This window comes from Corvus moneduloides, chromosome 2 (genome assembly GCF_009650955.1).
Source record: "Corvus moneduloides isolate bCorMon1 chromosome 2, bCorMon1.pri, whole genome shotgun sequence".
Taxonomy (NCBI): domain Eukaryota; kingdom Metazoa; phylum Chordata; class Aves; order Passeriformes; family Corvidae; genus Corvus; species Corvus moneduloides.
Window position 1 is genome coordinate 38,749,729 of NC_045477.1, and position 20,677 is coordinate 38,770,405.

General features: G+C 43.5%; 1 protein-coding gene across 4 annotated transcripts; it reads right to left on the reverse strand.

The window, feature by feature from the left end:
- Positions 1–6,286: 6,286 nt before the first annotated feature.
- LOC116439523 (high affinity choline transporter 1-like) lies at positions 6,287–19,865 on the reverse strand. Of its 4 annotated transcripts, XM_032099177.1 has the most exons (10): positions 16,585–17,075; positions 15,888–16,001; positions 14,672–14,796; positions 14,103–14,258; positions 13,485–13,633; positions 12,797–12,940; positions 11,671–11,824; positions 10,627–10,844; positions 7,478–10,193; positions 6,287–6,748 (listed from the first exon to the last, which is right to left on the reverse strand). In XM_032099177.1, exons 3-9 carry the CDS (start codon positions 14,682–14,684, stop codon positions 9,672–9,674), a joined length of 1,356 nt encoding a protein of 451 aa, XP_031955068.1. In that variant the 5' UTR covers positions 14,685–14,796; positions 15,888–16,001; positions 16,585–17,075; the 3' UTR covers positions 6,287–6,748; positions 7,478–9,671. The 4 variants fall into 4 exon arrangements, with proteins under 4 accessions (XP_031955068.1, XP_031955066.1, XP_031955067.1 ...); XM_032099175.1 differs by lacking the exon at positions 14,672–14,796 and having other exon boundaries at positions 16,986–19,865; XM_032099176.1 differs by lacking the exon at positions 14,672–14,796 and having other exon boundaries at positions 15,888–16,689; positions 16,986–17,075.
- Positions 19,866–20,677: the final 812 nt, after the last annotated feature.

Here is a 20,677-nt window from a genome sequence, read left to right on the forward strand (position 1 = left end):
TGGAAAGAGAGATGTTAGTAATGAAATTGAAGTCCAGGCTTGGAGCTCCTCTCAAATTTCAGCAGTTTTGATCCAATAGGTCAAACATTCAGTCCTGTGACAAAAAGAAGTCCTGTGTTTGTGTTCAGCATCAAAAATCAACAGCAAAGAACTTTTGAATTCCTTCTTTTTAAAGGGAAAATTATAAAGTTTCTAGAGGTTGGGGTTTTTTCAATATAAACTGCACCTCAAGAAGTACGTATCACAAAGTGCTCAGCATTAAGAAAGCATTTAATTGAGCTATTATAAACCATATTTATTTGAAAGCTGGCTGGTTGCTCTCTCCCTAAGAGCCCCTTGGAAGCAATGCTTCCTCCTTCTGTGCTGCAAACATCCCCTGTGGAAGGGAGGAGGTTTCTCTTAAGCAGAAATGCATCAGGGTGTTTAATGGCAGGGCTGGGTGAGCGCTGGGCAGGGTGGGGGCTCTTGGCAAGGCAGAGGAGCAGCAGAGGGCAGGGGCAATTTTCAGGGCAGGCTTCTTGCCTGAGGCCTGTGGAGGAGTGTGGCTGTAGTGAGCTGCACCATGGGGGCTGGGGCCGTGGGGTACAGCCCCATCAACAAGTGACTACAGAGAGAAGCACTTGGCTTCAAGGAATCATGGAATCATTTCAGCTGGAAGAGATCATCAAGCCAACCATGAATCCAGCACTGCCAAGTCCACCACTAAACCATGTCCATAAGCACCATATCTACATGTGTTTTAAATACCTCTGGAAGGTGACTCCACCACTTCCCTGGGCAGCCTGTTCCAGTGTTTGACAGCCCTCAGAGAAGCAATTTTTAGTAATATCCTCTGGCATAACCTGAGGTCATTTCCTCTGGTACTGATGATGGCTGGATTATTGATTAGCAACCAATCTAATTGAATTTAACCTTGATGCTTGACCCCTCTGAGTCCCCCCAGTACCTTCCTGCCTCCCAGCACCCCAAAGGCAAGGGGGGATGAGCTTCAGCAGATATCTCCTGCTGTTAGGCTGGAGTTTGAAGAGGATGCTGTGGACAAGCTGGTGGATCCTGAGCTTTGGTGCTTGGGCATCAGTGCAAGGCTTCAGCAGGGGAGCTCTTTCTGCCAGGTAAGTGAAGGGATGCACCCTGCCTGGGTCTTCTGCAGGGTTTGGTAGCTAACTCAGGGTAACTTTACAGAAAAGCCAGGTTGGAGTGTTACTCCTAATTTTGCTTACCTTGGCATATTCATGATGTATTTTCCTAAGAAAGTTTCTTATTAAAATCCTGTCCAACCACATTCAGAACAGGCTAATGATATGCCACTCCAGGTTGTAGATTTTTCATCCATTAATGCTGCTCTTCTGGTTTTATTTTTCTCTGCTTGTCAAACAGCAATTCTAGGAAACATAAATGTATCAAGCAATATAATACACCCTGTAAAAAATTAGGTTGTTTTTGTTTAATTACAAAGTGGCCTTAAACTACCAGACTCTGGGAATGACTTACAAGGTCTGTAAAAGACCTTTAGTTTGCCATTCCTACTCCGCTGTAGGCACCTGCAGATTTTATTGCTATATGCTCAGTATTTTAAGTATTCCTTTGCCTCCCCTTTGCTTATTTCCATTATTTAAAATGTTTTTTTCCTTTCTTCTCATTGCCAGATGTGAGACGACAGTCTCTCAAGTTTGTCTGGAGGGCCTGATTTCTCTTTCTGGTGCCATTAATAATGGAACAAAACCACATTAACGATTGCAACAACAGCCAGATAGGAGCCAGAAAGCTCCTTTTGCTCTCTAATGTACTGCATGAGTACATGGAAGTGCTTTATACAGAGGGTTTGCCTTTTTTTTTCCCCTCACCCTTTTGTGTTGATGTCTTTTTTGGACTTGATAAAGTGCTTGACCTTGTCTTTTGCTGAAGAAAAGAAAAAAACACCAGAGTTAAATATTCAAAGAGATTACAGACCTCAGATAGCCCTTTAGAGGTAATTTTATCCTGCAAGAACCCATAGGAGAAAACTCAGCAAAGAAATGTTAACAGTGAATGCAGGGCATTGCATCCGCCTGGTCAGACGGGCTGCAAAGGCTGCTCATCATTGCCTTGAGATGCTTTTGGTTGATGATGCAGTGAGCTGGGAAACAGCTGGCAGAGAGCAGGAGAGAGCTGCAGGCTTCCAAAGCAGCAAAGAAATGTGCACCTGGCACAGGAGTAGTTGAAAAATAGGTAATATCCTGCTGGCCCCTCCTCTTTCACATGAGGTTAGTCGTGTGAAAGAGGCTTAGCTTATTCTGGTCTTCTGGAAGTGAGAAGAACATTTGTTTGTGAGGTCTTGCTGTGTAAAAACATTCCTTCCATTTGTATGAGATGAAAAAGGATTTTTCAGCATCTGAAGTAGAACCTGGTCAAATCTGCCCTTTGCATGTCAATGGTTTCTTTTTGCCTTTTATTTTTTCAGCAGAGGCACAATACAAAAAGCCCCTTTCTTAGCTCAAATCAATCAATAGCTGTAAGAGGAATGACAATGGGCAGTTTTGGTCTGTCAGCATTCCTCCACTTTTTAAGCTATCTAGACTGCCTGAGTCTCCTTGTGGGTTTGGTCTGTGGGTTTTCAGGTTAGGGAAATAGGGGAAAAAATCAAATGATGATGCAGAAATGTTTATCTGAGAACACACAGATGCTTAGTAGAAGGGAGACATTTGGAAACAGCTTTTATCAAATAGGAGGTGCTCAAGGCACACCTTTGACCGGGGATGGCTGGCATTCTCCCATTGGGGTGCTGTTGTGGCAGTAAATATCTTCCAAGACAATACATCCTCCTTCTGTATTCACAGAGAGTGGAATATCCTCATGTTCTTTCAATGGGAAACCAAAGCACAAAGTTGCTTTTTTTCGAGGAAGTTTATGTCAAAACAGAGAAAAGAATTCCTCACTTTCTTGAGTCTCTGAGGTGGTCTTTATCCTGCCTCTCTGAGAAGCCTGTTCCAGTAATTCACCACCCTCACTGTAAAAATTTTCTTCCTAATATCTAATCCAAATCGACTCTCTTCCAGTTTAAAACCATTACCCCTTTTCCTTTCACTACAGTTCCAACTGCTCCTTGGCATTCATCACCCTATCTTTACCCTATCTCCCTGTACTCTTCCCAGGATACCTGTTCCTGCTTCACTGCCTGTGCATTTCCTTCTTGCCCTTTAGCTTCTCTAGCAGGTCTCGACTCAACCATGCTGGCTTCTTGCCATCCTTTCCTGTTTTCTTATACCTGGGGATTGAGAGCTCTTATGCTCTATGAAAAACGTCCTCTAAGATCTCCCAGCTCTCTTCTGCTCCCTTGCTCCTGCGGGCAGTTTTCCATGGGGGTCCTATTGACTAACTCTTTGAAGGATTGGAAGTTTTTTCCTAAAATTTTTCCTACAGTTCAGGGTCCTGATGTTATTCTTCGCCTGACCTTTATCCCTCAGGATGTGAACTCCTCTAGTGCATTATCACTGCAGCCCAGGCTGCCTTCAATCTTGATTAACTCAACTTGTGTTGTGGTGGTAAAAATAAAGTCAAATAATTATGCAATTCCAAGTAAGTAAAGAGAATTATGTTCCACTTTGGACACCAGAAGGTCAGTCGTTCATACAACCCTTCACCTCACATCAATGTCCCAAGTTATTGTCTATTGGTTAGTGTTTCACCATACAAAGAACATACGAGAGGAGCCTTCATCACACGGAAGATTCATCTGACCATTTTCCAAGTTTCTAGTTCAACTTTGCCGACCCATGGTATTTTTCACTGTTGTCCATTAGCAGTACAAATATTTTCAATTTCAGAATTCAGCAAAGTGAATGGCATGTCTATCCACTCTGTGCAGAATGAAAACAATATCAAAATGGGGCAAGTGCAAAAGGGTCTCTTGTGTCTTCCATTTTTTCCTTTTTCCCCCCCCCTCTTTTTACCCCCTTTTTTCTCCACTTTACTCTCCATTACCAGAATAGCATACTCTTTTTTCATCTCAAATCTTGGGATGCCCCAGGTGCTCAAGCCTGTCTCTCATCTCTGGTTTGATCACTGTCCTAAAATGCAGGAGTATTGATATGTACAGACTGGGCGACAAGTAAAATTAAACATGAGCAATAATTGAGAAAGGCAATAATTAAGCATGATTAAATTGGTCTAGATGAAATGCATCATTTAAATATTCACACTTTAGTCTCAACCACACTTTCTATGTGGATCACCTGAACAGCTCTCCAATTCATTTGGCCTAAATTTGGTGCAAAGTATTTACTTTGACCTGCCCTGTCAACACAGCTGAGTCCTCATGGGGTCTGAGCTGCCAAAACCAGAACTCTTTTTTCTACCACTTATTAGGCTCACTCTGGGTTTGCTGAAGCACTGAGCAGGGGTTGCTGCAGGGTCTCATTAGAGAGCCAGGTTTGATGATCCTCACTGCCGGCAACCTCCTTGTCTGTACTGGTTCCCGTGTCTGGACACAGCACCTGCAAGGTGGCTGGGAATACAGAGCACTGAAGTGAATAGAACCAATCGCATCTGGCCCTGCAGAACAGCTGCTGAAGCATGTCAGGCATGTGGCCCTTCAAATAATGGCCGTGATTGAGCAATGGTGGTGTAATTATGGTGTCTCCCATGGAAACAAGTGAGGGTAAGTCAGGGCAGTCACAGCTCAGACCCTTGCACAGGCACAGTGGGTGGTTTCCCTCCTGGAGCACCACACACAGACATCACAACACCAATTATAGCTTTGGCCTTACACCCCACCTCAGTCTATGTGTGTGGAGGACTTAGGAACTGCTCCCAACACACCAGAGATGGGAACTTGATTTTTCAGTGCAGGATGGGTGGGTGGCTGGTGGAGGAGGTTATGCAGCACCATCACCGAGAGGAGACCTTCTTCTCTCACCTGTGTGTGTCCATTATACACCAGCTTGGTGTCCATTATACAGAGAATCTGCTGATGGAGGAGCCAGTTTAGATTTAGAAATCCAAATCACACTGTGGTCTTGACTTCTCATTGTTGGAGTCCAAGGGTGGCAAGCAGGGCTTTGAGCAATGTTAGCATTAAGACAGGAGTGGCAGTCAGTGGTTACCTCAGTGGTACCTGATTGCTCATCTCCAGCAGGGCTAGGAGAAGTAAGGAACAAATAACATCACTGGGATTTGTCAGTCTGAGCTCTGGGCTGGACATCAGATACCCTGGGGCTACGCTGAATGGATTCCTCTTAAAACAGAGGGATAACTTTCAGAAAAACTTTCACTTTCACTGTAGCATTTTCAGTGATGATAAATCCACCTCAGTCCTTGCCAACTTGCTCTATTTAATGGACTTTACGTTTAAAATGCGGAGCCTCATTTGTAATCTTTATTTGTCTAGTTTTTACTTCCAGGCACTGGATGTTGACATAAACCCTGCCTGTGAGGAAAAAAGAAGAGACAAAGTAGCAGGAGCATGCTATGGGTAAGGTTGATCTCATCTAAATCTCGACATTGCAGTGCATAGCCTCATACCTTCCCTGAGGACAACACAGCCAACAGCTGGTTTTAGGCTGGGATACACTTGATCTGTCTGTAGACACCTGCATTAGATTGTCCATGAGCCCACACTGACCTGCAGCTCGTTTGGCCAGCTGAGCACATGATGTGGACTGCTCCTCATTGCCCACCCAGTCACTGGTGAGTGCAGTTCCATAGCACAATGCCAAGAATCAACCTCCCTAAAGGTTCTGATACTGGATGATAATTTCCTACTTGTAATTACATTTCCAACCTGTCAGTTAGCCAGTTGTTAATCTACCTAATGTACATGGCATTGATTTCTCATTGTTCTTCTTTTTAAATCAAATTTCACTCTGATACCATCTCAGATGCTCTGCAGATGAACTATAAAAATGTCAAAGAAAAGCAAGACAATGGAAGCCTCAGGGCATCTCAGTGGATCCTGCCAGCCCAGGCAACAACAAAGTACTCCCCAGATGCTGGTGTTTTCTGCTTTATGTGGCAGCTGTCTAGGCTGAGAAAAGTTAATGAAAACTGAAACTGTATAGAGTCATTGGCATGGATACTTCTAAGGGTCAAAGGAGGTAAATCCACATGTGGAGATGTAAACTGGGGTCCTCCAGTGCTCAAGTGAATTTTTTATATAGGGGGGAAAGAAAAAGAAAGGAATACTGAACTGGAGGCTGTAACCCATGAACAGAATGGCTTCATGGGAGCTCAGTCATTATCCCCCATGCTAGCAACACCTCAAGGACCTTGGGTCTGCTGGACTGGAACAACTAGACATTTGGGCATTAAGTAGAGGACAGAATTACTTTTATATTTATTTTACTTGCAGCTAATTGCTTCCAAAACTTTGTCCGACCTTGATGAATGTTTTCTTTCTAAGTTTGTTGGGGGATGTTCTGAGGAGAGAGTCATATAAGGATGGAAAATGGTAAACATTCATGAGAGTTACAGTAATTGTGTCTTTGCCATTTTCCTCTCTTCACACAAAGCGGAGCGCTTTTAGTGGTATGAAATTTAGGGAAGCTTTGCAAGGGCCAAATGTGGCTGAGTATGCCAGGTACCCCTGACAGCAGTAAGATTCTCGTGTTTGAAGTCGCTGTGAGTTTCTGTGGTGACGCTGGGTGGTAACACGGTGGTGGTGGTGACGCTCTTCAGCAGTGTCCTTTGCTGCTCTCTCAGGAAGCTGTGGATCTATTGCCAGCCATGCCAAGCCTGTTAGCACAGAAAGGCTTTAATGTCAAACTTTGGGTCTCTGCAGGGTAAAAGCAGGAGAAGTTGAGCACAACAGTGGAGTGAAAAGGTATCTCCAGATGTAGGCATTTGCCTGTCAGAGCTGCTGTATGGGATGGATCGTGGGCTGCATCAAAAGCAATGTGGCCAGCAGGGTGAAGGAGGGGATTCTGCCCCTCTGCTCTGCTCTGGTGAGACCCCACCCACAGTGCTGCATCCAGCTCTAAGGTCCCCAGCACAGGAAAGATGCACTGAGTGGGTCCAGAGGAGGCCACAAAGATGATCAGAGGGATGGAGCACCTTTCCTATGGAGACAGTTGGAGAGATTTGGGGTTGTTCAGCCTGGAGAAGAGAAAGCTCCAGGGAGACCTCATTGTGGCCTTCCAGTACCTTAAGGGGGCTTATAAAAAAGAGGGAAGGGGACTTTTTATATAAGCAGATGACAGGACAAGGGGCAATGGTTTTAAAATGAAAGAGGGTATTTATAGATTAGATAATAAATTCTTTACTTAAAGGTTGGTGAGGCATAGGAGCAAGTTGCCTGGAGAAGCCCAATCCCTGAAAGTGTTCAAAGCCAGGTTGGATGGGGCTCTGAGCAACCTCACCTAGTAAGTGGCATCCCTGCCCATGGCAGGGGGCTTGGAACTAGATGATCTTTAAGGTCCCTTCCAAGCCCTTTACATTCTATGATTCTATGGTCAGGAAGCAGGGTGATGACCTTGGCATGAGGACATTGGGGTTTCACTCTTACCTGGGTCGTGCAGCAGGTCTGTGCCCTGGATCAAGTGAAGCATGTCAGCTTGGTCTGCTCCTGCTCCACATAGTGGGATGGACAGGTCCCCAAACTAGGTCACCCCTAAATCTCTCAGGGGAGTATGCTTGAATCAGCACACAGCAGCTGTGATTTAACGAGAGCCCTGTTCTCCTGGCGCTGAGGTAATGATAGCTTTGGTGCCTCCCTTGGCTAAGCACGACCTCACATGCTCCCACTCAATCACTGCTGTGTGAAAGACTCCAGTGGGTGACTGCCTGGGACCATAGTCAATGGCAACGCTTTTGATTTTTAAACCAGTTTCTTTCCCTTTTCTAGACACATTATAATTAATATTTCATGGCAATCTCCGAGACATGGGAGACAATTTCCAGTCTTGGTTTAACAAAGTATATCAACAGGACTGCTGTGCATAGGAAGGTTAGTGTGCCCAGGTGTTCACTAACACTAGCACAAAACATAAGGTTATGTGCTATTTTTCTGATGAGGAGCAGAATCTCCACCTTGCTGAGGATGGATGTTGTAAAAGAGATGAATGATCCCCACAGGGAGCAGAGTCATCAAAGCTGTATCTAGAGTGCAGGGCTGACAGACCTCCTCCTGAGCCACGGCAGGTGCCTTGGTACAATTCAGAGTCTTGTGGCTCCTTGCTCAGCTTGCTGCAGAAATGCATGGTGGCACCAGCAGAGCTTCTCACCTTGTGCATGCACATGCTGGAAGTAAATCATAGATCAGCACCTTGTTTTCACCTCAGCAGCTCACTTGGCTGTGAGAGTTGCTCTGCTGCAGGGTATTTTGGTTATGCTAGTAAATATCTTCCTTTCAACAGCGCCAGGTGTTTCCACTCACAGCAGCTCCCACAATAACTTTGGAAAGGTACTGTGAGTGTGGTTCCTGCTGGCTGTTGTGGGTGGATTGCAACTGACCCCTGGTAAGATGCTGCACAGCTGCTGAGGGAATGTCAGCCATCTGTGAGCCATTACTACAGAGTCCTCCTGAATCTTCAATTCAGCTCACATCTGAATGATCCATCTCACTGGGGGATGTTCTCAGTCCATCAGACTTCAGGCTAGAGGCCAAAATCACTATTTAGCTGGGTTTCTTGTCTTCCAAGCCATTAAGAATTTATGCAAACAAGGTATTGGGGGCTCTTCTGTACTCATCTGTAACTTGAATCTTTTGGGATCTTGCCTTCAGGATTTTAGGATTTTGTGTCCCTGCAGGAAAGTTTAGGATCAGTTTCCAGCACCCTTCTGTCATCACAGTCCTCTGAGTTCTCACACACCAGTTTGTGTATGTCACATAGCATCCTGTTGCTCTGCTAGGGTAAAACTTTGACACAAATGATTTACCAGGTTTTAGACAAAATTCACCCAATAGTCTCTCTGGCACCTCCGTTCTTCTATCTGGTTAAGTTTTTGTAAATGGTGGCTATGTAAATCTTTCTTATTGAATAGTTAAGGGCTGTTGCTTTATCTTGCTTACCTGCTGCTGCCCTACCAGATCATATAGAGGGGATGTCTCACACATTCCCAGGCTGAGGGATCCACTGGCAGATACTGCAGTGGGGAGAGACACGTGGAAAAAATTCTGCAGTATGAAGGAGAGCTTTGTAAAGTATACAAGGAATGGTGCAGAACTGATATTACTTCTGGACTGCTGTGGCAGTTGCACTGCTTTCATTAATTTGTGTTTTTAGAGGTGTGGTGTGCTTTCCAGGGATGATTATGCTAAACCCCTTGCTGTGTAATGGAAACAGGTCTGCTCACCAGTTTGGTTTTTTTTTTTTTTAATCAAGAATACCCAATCTATCAGACATTAAGTTGTCTTCTTTGCGGTGAGAAAAGTATGTGACTTGGGAGCACCCTAAGTGTTGGAGCAGAACTATAGCTTTGCTTTCTGGTGGAATACCAGGGGCACCTTGAAGCAACCACTGCTGGGGCCCAAGGTGTCCCGTGGTCCTCACCACAAGATTGTACTCCACCACCATGTGACTTTAATCACTGCTGAATTCAAACTCACATATTCTCCTTGGATGAAGAGAACGCCTCTTTATTTCTCAGTGAGGACTTTAAATAAATCATTAGTGGAGAAAGCAAAGGGGAGAGTGATGCTGTCTGTGCCATACTCTAACTGCTGAATTCATCACGGCCTTTCAAATGAAGCCCCACATTTAATTGTGTTTCTCTTCTAGTGCAGTGGTTGGGAAACACTCCTGTTTCTCCACCTGCTGCAAGGGGATGAGAATGCTCGTTCCCCCCATGATATTGCAAACATCCCAGCTGCGAGGGAGGAGGTTTCTCTGAAACAAAGCCTTGGCCAGGTATGAAACGGCAAGGATGGTGCCCAAGGTGAGAAGCATGGTGAATGTTTTAAAGGGGAAGAGCTGGCTGTAGGTCCCGTTCACCAGGGAGCAGGCTGGGTAGAGGATGACAGGGGGGATGCTCAGGGCAGGCTCCCCTGCCAGTAGCCGCAGCAGGAGCCCAACCAAGAAGCCAGCAGCTGATCCATAGGTGTTCGTGCTGGGAGCAAAGAGGGCACAGCAGAGCTGGGGGAAGAGGAGGGCGTACACCAGCTCCCCACTGAGGAACCAGAGGTCATACACAGAGCTGGAGTAAAAAGCCAGACCAGCAGCCCCAGCCCCAAACACCAACATGGAGGTCCTCATGGCCCACAACACCTCTGTCTCTGAAGCCTGTAAAGCAGAGATTGCAGCATTAGAGACACAGTGTTTTCTGGCAGGATGGCCCAGCATTGCGCTGGCCTGGGCTGGTTCTTGCCAAGCCCTTGATGCTTTCAGGCACTACTTGCCACCAGCAGCCAGGCAAAGCAGGGTCCCCTGGAGGTGCCCTCTGACTTTAAGGGTCATGGTTTTATGCTGTTTCCATTAACACCTTAGCCCAAATTTTATACCAGTCATGTTAGAATGAGCAAAGCTCACCAGTATGGGGTATTGGTACCCCTACCAAGGATACGAACACCCCTGGATTATGTTTGGAGCTCTATCTCCAGAAATCTCTTCAGCAGCTGAAGGACACACACCTTCAGCCACAGACTGGTTTAGAAATAGCCTTGAAACAAGACTGTCTTTCCTGACACCAAAACTGCTGAATGCTGCAACCAGGTACCTTTTTCCTCAGGATTTTCCTGTAGATATTGTGAGCAAACATGGAGCCAGTGGAGAGAAGAGCTGAATCTGCAGAAGACATCGCAGCAGCAGCAATGGCCCCCAAACCAGTAATGGAGATATACGCTGGGCAGAGATGTTGCAAAACAAGTGGCAGTATCATTGCTGACTCCCCTCTCTCGAATGGACTGGGAAGACCGTAGCTTGTCTGATTCCAGTCTTTAAAACAAGGCAAGGAAAAGTCACAACAAATCCTTTGTGGACATTTCTGCTGTCTTTGAAGTTGCCTTTTCACAGGGGCCAGTCACAGAAGGGCTAAGAACTGAGATCCACTCAGTATTTTAGGACTTAGATTAATTTTTGGGTTCTTTTGTGAACTTTTGTGATTCCCCTTAGCATGCTGCAGCTCCCACTAGATCAAAGATTTCCCTTTTCCTCAGCAGCATCTATAGAATTACATATGCTTTGTGTGATTCCAGAATTGGCTCAGTTAAAGGTCAACCTCTAGACACTGCTCATGAGGATAAGGGAATTGGATGAACTCATGACTTCAGCTGATTTCCTTAAATGTTCAGTGATCTGGCTGCTCTTTCACCCTTGCTCACAGCCAACACAGGACTGATCCCCTGCATGAAGGCTGTGAGTTTACAAGACTGAACTTCTTGATTCCTTCAAGCAAGAACCTTATTAACAATCTGTAGTAATATTCCTGGGTCTTACATGTCTAAGGCATTAACAGAAGGAAGCATAAAATTTCTTCTAAAATACAGGGTTTTAGAGAGTCTGCCTTCATCTTTCCTCAGTGTAAGGTCTGTGAAAAGTCATTTCATCATAAGGAAATAGCTTTAAACAAATCTTGGGGCTGTTTAAATGTCTTTAAATAGTTGTGCACTGTACCTCAGAAGGCTCTGCATTTCTGGTACAGATCACCTATCTTGGTGTCAAGGGCCACAGGCCTGGGTAATTTGAAGTCTCTGTCGGGACTTCTTTTAATCACCTTTGCCAAAAACATGTTGATTGCTCAGAGGCAAACGATTCATTTTACCTGTTGATGCTGCAACTGCCCCGATGAGCACCGAGGGGATGGCCATTGCAAAGCACCCGAGTCCAGAGAGGTAGGAGGTGAGCCTTGCCTGTCCTGTCGAGGCAGCAGAGAGCACCCTTTGGAAGTAAGTCTGCCACGGGATGCTCCCAAGCACCTGAAACATTCATAGGTTACCAGTGGTACCCACCAGGCTGCTGGCTGATGTACGGCATCATCCACAATAATCTTTAGTGTTATCAAATTCTCATTTCAAATGCGTAAATGTTGCCCAGCTCTAACCTCTTGAAGATGATATTTCTGATAGTTGAGAATTCCCTTTTCCTTTGGTTTCATTGCCAAGGACGTGAAATTTAAATGAAAGCAGGTAAAGCAGACTGAGAAAGCTGAAAAATGGTTGCTTGGAATGGTGAGTGAGGCACAGAGAAAGTGAAAGGAAAGTTTTTCAGGAATGCAACTTTTGTAAATAAATCTACCCGAACTTAGATATTTTGCATTTAAAATGAAAAATAAAACCACAATTTTCACTTTCTTAGTGCACAAAATTAATCAGATAAAATCTGAAGATTCTGTCCTCACCAAACAAGCTTCTGTGTGTCACTATTATCAGTTCAGTAAGAGCAGAAAAACCTCCTGTAGTCTTGGCTAGATTGGTAACTCAAAAGTTGTGTCGTGCACTGGAGCCAATGGCACTGTGCTTGCTGATAAACTGCAGTCTTGTCATTTTAATTTATTATGTTTTTTCAAATAGAGGGAACTTTACATACTTATGTTAAAAGCACACTATTGAGGCTGCAAGACAAGCATCTCAAAAGGTAGGAAATTACTCATTTAGGTGCCAGGAGAGAAACTGACTCTTTGGATGGTCTTACTCAAGAGGTATGTTCCTCCATGTGGGTTAGGGATGGAGTGTCCTTACTGCTTCTTTTCATCCCATCGCTGAGCCCTGGGTCTCCTCAGTCCATTTAGGTTGCTGCAGGGGGTGCTGAGGAACGGTTTTACACATCCAGCCCCTGTCAACTGGCCTTGCAATATAGGGCTCCTGGCTGGAAGAACCCACACACTTTCCAGACAGAAAGTCCCCACACAATTACTCCCCCCAACCACTTGTCCAAGAAATACTCCGTACCAAGTAGAAGAAGTCATCCAGCCATCTTCCAAGATAGTGTTTTTCTATCTTCCCAATCCAAGGGTCTTGGTAAGATTGATGGGTTGCAGTGTAATAAATACTTTCCGTTGCAGAATTCACCAGGGCAAAGGGGATACAGATCCACTAGGATAGAAATGGAAATCGTTAACCATTTTCCCAATGTCCTTGTTCTTGGAGAACAGATATTTAAATTAGGGTAGATGTAGAACGTAAAGTTACATAAGATTAAACCTAGACTTAGAGTCTTCCTTTCTCCCCCTTCCTTGCTCTAAATCTACATGTTTGTGTTTCGTGGCATCATCAAGAACATGTCTATAATTCAGGTTAATTGGTACTTTCTGTAGACAGATCTCTCTCCATTTAAGATGGTTCCTCCATTCAAGATGGTTCCTCCATTCAAGATGATTCTGGACAGGTTCTGCAAACTTCACTTTTGTGCAGACCTTTCTGTGTTCATCCAGCAAGGCCAATGGCTTGTGTGAGCACAGTCTGAAATGCATAAGGTACAAAGACTTATAAAGACTGTAACATTTTTCAGGAAACCTGTTCTCCTAAAGAGGACCTGTAGGTGAAGGAAGTTGATTTTGGTCTGAGACATGCCAAAAATAAGAGCAGGATTTTTCCCTTTAGTTAGAAAACTGGTAACAAAGAAATGCACAGGACTTGCCAGGCTGAGGGTAATGAAAATCATCTGGATGACATCAGTGTAGGCAACAGAGTAGAGGCCTCCCTGTAGAGTGTAAAGTATGACAGTGCATGCTGAGATGGTGATAGCCAAAGAGCCTCCAATATCCAAGATGACCCTCATTGTTGCTCCTGCAGACAAGGACAGCAGTCAAGTATTTTAGGACAGATTTTGTACATGCAGAACACAGAATAAATAAGGATATGTTACTCCTGTGGTGCCAGTACAACACAGTGTATGAAAAATGCAGTCTACAGAGAGTGTGCAGAGTGGGAACTGGAGAAAGCACATTTCCTTCCTGCTTTTACAGCCTCACCGAGCTGCATTGCCATTGCCAAGGCATTTTGCCTTCTTACATCTGCTCTCCTACAGGCAAGAGGAAGGTACAAACTCACACTGGCAGATTTCTCTATTATAATATAATGAATATATAGCCCTATTTGTTTAAAGCCTGAAAACATGTTTTCCAGAAATGAGAAATGCTTGTTCCCCTCCCAAAAGGAGACAGGAAGCACAGCTTTCCACAATTCCCAGATGTATATTACACTCTGACAAGTCCACATGACCTTTAACAAATATAACAGGAAAACAAGTATTTACCCAGGGATGCCAGGATAGCTGCAAACCAGAACACCTCTCCTAGCAGTGGCGGAATGAAGAGTAAGGTTCCCATCATGTTCCCATAAGTTTCTTGAAGAGGGTCCATCACTGTCATGTAATTCTTGGATCTCATTGGATTTACAAAGAAGAAACCACCTATCAGAAATTAATGACATTTTGGTAGAATTTTGCATGTTTTATACTCCAGGGAAAAAAAGAGGTAAGAATAGTATGGTATTTGAGTCTCAGACCCACCTAGTGAGCATGGAATTCATACATAATTGATCTTAGAGAATGATGCAGCCAACCAGACACTGGGGCTTAAATTCACCTGCTAAAAGTGGGGTTTCATCCATTCAAGAGGTCCCAGCTTATAAAGGGTATCTGCTTACAGCTGACATATATGACCAGGCACTTTTGGCATGCCTACATCTTTCTGGAGTGGCTACTGGAGGCCAAGGAAGACCCCTATGTCACCCCAAACAGCATAAAATATCTGTGTGACTGTAAGAGGAATTTAGCTCAGTGGACACCCATATATAATCTCCTCTCCATCCCCAATGACCTACCAATCTGAGACATAAAGTTTTCTAAAATGCATCCTGTGGAAGATGTCAGTAGACAGAGTGAGGCATTGAAGACTCATATTTGGCTAAAAAGGAGGCAAAGTTTGTCCTTGGTCATGTGATGCAACCTGTGGATACATGGTCCTTTTCTGATTACATTTTTCATTTTGGTGGCTTCATTGTCTCTTCCCAGAACTATATTGTTTTAATCTGCACATTGAGCAGAGTCCCACCCACCTTCATCTAAATATTATACTTCATAAATATTAGACTTCAGATGTGCAGCCATCTCATTAAAACCAAAGAATATGTATTGTGTCTAACCCTGAAGCCAACAGGACTGCTTGTCTGGGCACCACTGACCTGAGCAAAGATTGCAGGATCAGACCTGCACTCTTCAGTTTCATTAGTAAGAATTACTCACATAAGCAATGCTGGCAATATATGTCCAAGCCTGATTCATATTCATGTCAGTTGGACTCTTTTCTTTGACTTGACAATAAAGGTTATTGTTCTTTTAGAAAGTCCCGTGTAAGGTCTGCACAGGTCTCCTTGCTTTCATCATCCTGTGTCCCTAGAGAGTTACGGTATAACACAGTGTGGCCTGGAAGCAACTTTGGTCTTGGCAAGAGAGCTGAACCTCAGCACGAGTCCAGTAATTCTCTGAGTTAGAAATGGCAACTCAGGTACAGAACACTGCACACTTAGCTTAGTTTCAACAAAAAAAGAGAGCAGCTATAAAGTGGGATAAGCTGGATGCACAACCCATTCATCCTGAGACAAGACTATTCAGAAGAATGCATCTTAGTGGAAAAATCAAAGTCCTATTATTTCATCACACAGAAATTCCAAGGAAAAAATTAGATACCAATACTCTCAATTGTCTGTGCATTAGAGACCATGTGAAAAAAAGCAATATGCACATAGACACACTCTTCTAAATTCTCAGATAAAATTTTTGTCCTATAAATTGCTACAAGCAGGCAAAACTCCATACTAGCTCCAAACTACCCTGACTTGTTATGTTTCAGTTCAGAGGTTAGCATTAGAAATGCTTATTCTCAATATACAGGAGACTGAAAAAACAAAATCACATTTAAAATGTATTTAAATGTAAATTTAAAATTTAAAATGTACCCTATATTCTGTTACATATGTTAATATACTCCTATGATATAGCTTTTAAAGCTTATGTGTCCTAATTACATGAATTATTTACCAATAGCAAGGGACAAGGCAAATCCCAGAGGTGCCTGGACCCACAATAATCCTTTTGAAGGCAGGTAGACGATTTCAGCTGTGCTCTCGATATATGCTCCTCCAACCCAGGTGGCTGTAAACATGGAAGACAAAGAGGTCAGAATTGAGAGACGTATTCTCAACTGGCCTTGTAGGACACTGAGCGCTTGTAAACATTTTTCTCATACACATATTTAATCACACCTCTATTTTCTTTGCAAAGTTTTCTCCCATACAGAGATGTGCTGCTGACTACAGATAATAGTATTAGAATCTCACTCTAAATAGTTTTCCAGCTTCAAGAATTCATATCTGTGTGTGCATGGAAAAGCTCAACGTTTAAACATTTAGAGGCAATTTGAATATAGTCATTTTTAATTACATTTTTTTCTCAGAGGAAGAGTTTTGCTAGAGGAAATAGAATTGCCTTTGAGAATTGCCCTCCTTGAAGAGCATTGCTTACAGGGCCTAAGAAAGCAGACATTAGGGAAAACAAATGCAAGCAGACATTGCAGTCAGATAACAAACTTACAACAATGTCTTAGCGAGGCAAATGCCACTGGGGGATGCCTTTACAAAAAAGAGGTCAGGGAAGCAAATTTCAGATTATGCCAGGCAGCAAGGAGAGAAAAGGGAAGCTGAGGGAAACTCTGTTTAAGAGAGAGACCAATGCTCACCATGAATGAGAGTTTATTCCACACAGAACTGGACTTTTCCATGAGTAAAATTCTTCTGTTATGTTGGATAACAGAAACTGGTTCACAATTAAGACCACAGTCCTCCTTAATAAAAAGTGTTGTATTCTTTTGTCACTCTTAAAATAAACTCTTAACTAAACTCTTAAATGAATCTCTTTAATTTAAAAGAATCTACATAAACATTAGGTTCTGCTCAGTGAGGAGAGGTTTTTAAGAATCCATCCCAAAATGATTCATGAAACCATACTCCTTTAAAGTCACACTTAGGCAAAATCTACCCTGACATTAAAGGAGTTCACTTCCTTTGAAAGAAAAGTCACCCAGATCTATGCAATACATGTGCTTTAAGAAGAATTTTTTAAAGTCTTAAGAAAGCTTACCTGTTGCAGTAAACAATCCAAGGAAAACATTTATATTCCTGCCTCCAACCATGGCCATCTCTGTTGGGTTCCTGTTCTGCTGATCCTTTCTGCTTTTCCAAGAAGCCCAAATTCCAGTAGCTAAAGTTAACGTAAAAAATACACTCACAGATACTAAGCCTGGTATATTTAGAGCCATTTTGTGTTGTTGAATTTAGGTTATAGAGAGGAATAATGGCGTGATGATAATGTTCTTTGATCGAGTACACAATCAGAAAAAATCAGTAAAAATAGTGGTGCCTTGTAAAGAAACTGCTGAGTATTTGCTGGACTTTGCAACAAAAGAAGCAGTATGAAACAGAGTGATAAACCCAAAAGTCTGGAGAACTGGATGCAGAGTCTCAGTCTTTGGAAAGACACTGGCAGTTCTGCAGCCTTCCCCGTTCTCCAGTAGATATCCAATCCTATTTTTGTGAGGAGCAGAGATTAAGAGCATAGGAGTTATTGTTGATATGCGTAATGGAAGACTGATGTGAGGGGTAATACCAGATTGGTTTAAAGTAGGAGAAATGTTATCTTTTGTCTGATATGAAATGGTATGAAGATAATCCGTATTTCTCTGGGTTCTAGGCACAAGGCTAAAGCAGAAGATAGGGCTAAGAACTTGTCTGTTTAAAGCTGACTGAACCAAACTCTCAGTAATGATCACAATAAACCTAGGAAACAGTAAAAGAAGATTTACCATTCACCAGTGAAAGGACCTACATGATGATACTCAAAGCAAGCATTGGAAACTCGTAGGAAAGTGAGCTGGTGGTGGACTCTTCAATTAAACTATAGGAATGATACAGACTTTTTGAAACTACTTTGTGAAACTCCCTGTAAACAGAAATAATTGTGGGAAAAAACCTCATATATGCATTCCAGAATTAAGCTGGTTGCATTTCTTGTAGAGTTGCCACACCGATATCTTTTTAGTTGCTCTGTCAGTCTTTACCATCTGTCCACGTACGGCTCTTTATAACCAATTCTGTGTCAAATCTGCCCTTTTCAGGGTACATGTATGGCTTTCCTGGATACCCTTGTTCATCAGTGGAGTGGGCAGCTCCTTTCCACGGGGAAATCTCAGATGTCTTCTTCTCAGATGCACTCTGAGTGAAAGACCAAATCTTTAGGAAGGTTTTCTGCAGTGTGCCAGCTCCTGCAGACAGACAGGGGTAGCTGTGCATGGAAAGGACAGTGGCACAGGCTAAGCAGATCCTGTTGGCAGGATGTGGTAGGAACACACAGGCACATAGGTGATGGCTGTGGAAAGAAAGGGGGAGAAGTGCAGGAACTCCATGTTTTCTGTGAGACCTCTCTGTACAAGGGGAAATAAAGGTTTTGGTAAGATATGCACAGATCTGGTGGGAAGACTCTATAATTAGTGCTTAAAAAGAAGTGAAAATTAAAAGGGATGAAAAAGCCTGACAACCAGATGATTACTTAACCTACCTTAGGAGAAATATTCCTTTATATTTATAACCAAATGCTATTTTAACTGAGTAATGCCTTTTAAAATTGACCCAATGATTTAAGTATCAAAAGGGACACTGTGCATTTAAAAGGCACATTTTTTGGATGGTAATTAGAAACACTCCTTTCCACCTTAAATGAACCTGCTACAAGGTCCTAGAAAGTGCAGCTCCATTGTGGGTGTCAGTGGAGACATTGGTGTCTCTGGTTTGCCTTCCTTGCTCAAAATGGGTGTTTCAAAATCTTTTAAAACACTGTACACATACTAAGTTTTTTTCTATGAACAAATGTTTCACAGCATATTTTGTAGACAGGAACAGGAAAAGGTTGAAGGTGCATGTGGCTGAGGGTGAGTGCAGCCAGGTCTCAGCCTTCTCTGCAGTCAGACACTCCTGGGAGGACATACCTGACCTTGCACCCTTCATGGGAGGGTCAACTAAATTCAACAAGCCCAAAGCAAGATTTGAATTTGTTCTTTGACATCTGCAGAGGATGTCTGGACTGTCCCTGCTTTTCTTCATCTCTTGGAAAAAATGCCAAAAAACTGTCAGGCATAAAATTCTCCAGGGAAACTTCATTTAAAGACCCAGAGGGGTGGAGGGCAGATGTGGTAGGACACAACAAAAGTGAAAATATTACATGATGGGATGAAAGAGACTTAGAGAAAGAGGATGTGTAAGATAGTTCATCTGAATCGGGAGTGGTTTTGCTGATACACAGTGCAAGGAAGAAGGATTGTATGAAAACAAGCTTATAGCAAGAAGACCAGTTCCTCACTGAATCTGTTGTACTGTCTTGCCATTAAATCACTCTCAGCTAATGCATCTATTTTAAGGAAAAAAAATAAAGAAATCTCACCAATGAAGAGATTTTAGAGGTGGGCTTCACTTCTTGCTCATAATGAGGGGCTGCAGCTCCAGGTGCCAGCTGCTGGGCTGCTATTTCAAACTCCCTGAGTAACCCATGGGGAGAAGTACACAATTTTAGGGGCGATTGACTCGCCTGTTTTAGGTCTGATGAGGAAGGACAGGGTCAGACTGATGAACTCAGGGTTGCTTCTAAGAGCAGTGTCACTGTACCCAGTAGATGTTTCAGAACTTGATTTGGATGCTCACATAGAGATATCTGGTGTCACCTGAGATGCTATAAAACCTCTGAGATGTCCACTTGGGCAAGCCGAGGTTACAGTCCTTGTTGGAAATACCATGCCCTCCTGGAATAGCAGCCAGGATATTCTGGTGTATCTCCAACGATTCTGAGCTTAGGGGATACAAGTTCCTTCCAGTACCTGATGGGGCTACAAGAAAGCAGAGGAGGGACTTTTTACAAGGGCATGTATTGACAGGACAAGGAATAATGGCTTTAAAATGAAAGAAGTTAGGTTTAGATTAGATATTACAGAGAAATTCTTTACTGTGAGGGTGGTGAGGCACTGGCACAGGTTGGCCAGAGAAGTTGTGGATGCCCCATCCCTGGAATTGCTCGAGGCTGTTTTGGACGGGGCTCTGAGCAACCTGATCTAGTGGAAGATGTCCCTGCCCATGCCAGGGGGTTGGAACTAGATGATTTTAAGGTCCTTTCTAACTCAAACCATTCTGTGACTCTGCAATACTCTGCTGAGCTCTTAACTCTTACACCTCATTAGTTGGCCTTGATGGAACAGACTCTGACATGGGTTGTAGATAAGAACAGAGGAAAGCCTGAAAGAAAATGAGGAGTGCTGTGTACCAGTGAAGTTTTCTATCTATTGTAGAAATGATCTGCACTGTACTGAGCTCTTACAGCTACTCAGCTTTGAAGCTGACTGACAGGAAGAAATAAAGATGGACAAAGCAGTGGCCTCTGTGCCTAAGGCCACACCTTTGCTCTGCCTTTCTGGGATAAATACGTTACATTACTGCTGATGGGCTTTGGATGGTTCTCTGTGGCCCGTGGGATCAGGACAAAGGGGTGCTGCCGGGTGACAGAGGTCCTACAGGGAAGGGCATATCTGAAGGGTGGCTGTCCTCATCACTCCTCTGGAAAGGGACAAGCCCGAAGAGCTGGTGCTCTGTGGGAGATGAAATAAAGTACTCTGAGAGTCTGGAGAGGTTTGGGGGTTTTTTTTAGTTCCCTTTGGGATTTTTTTAGGTTTGTTTGCACAGAAGGGTTCACCTGGGAGGAGAGGCACAGGGCTGGGACTGGGACAGTAGAGCAGA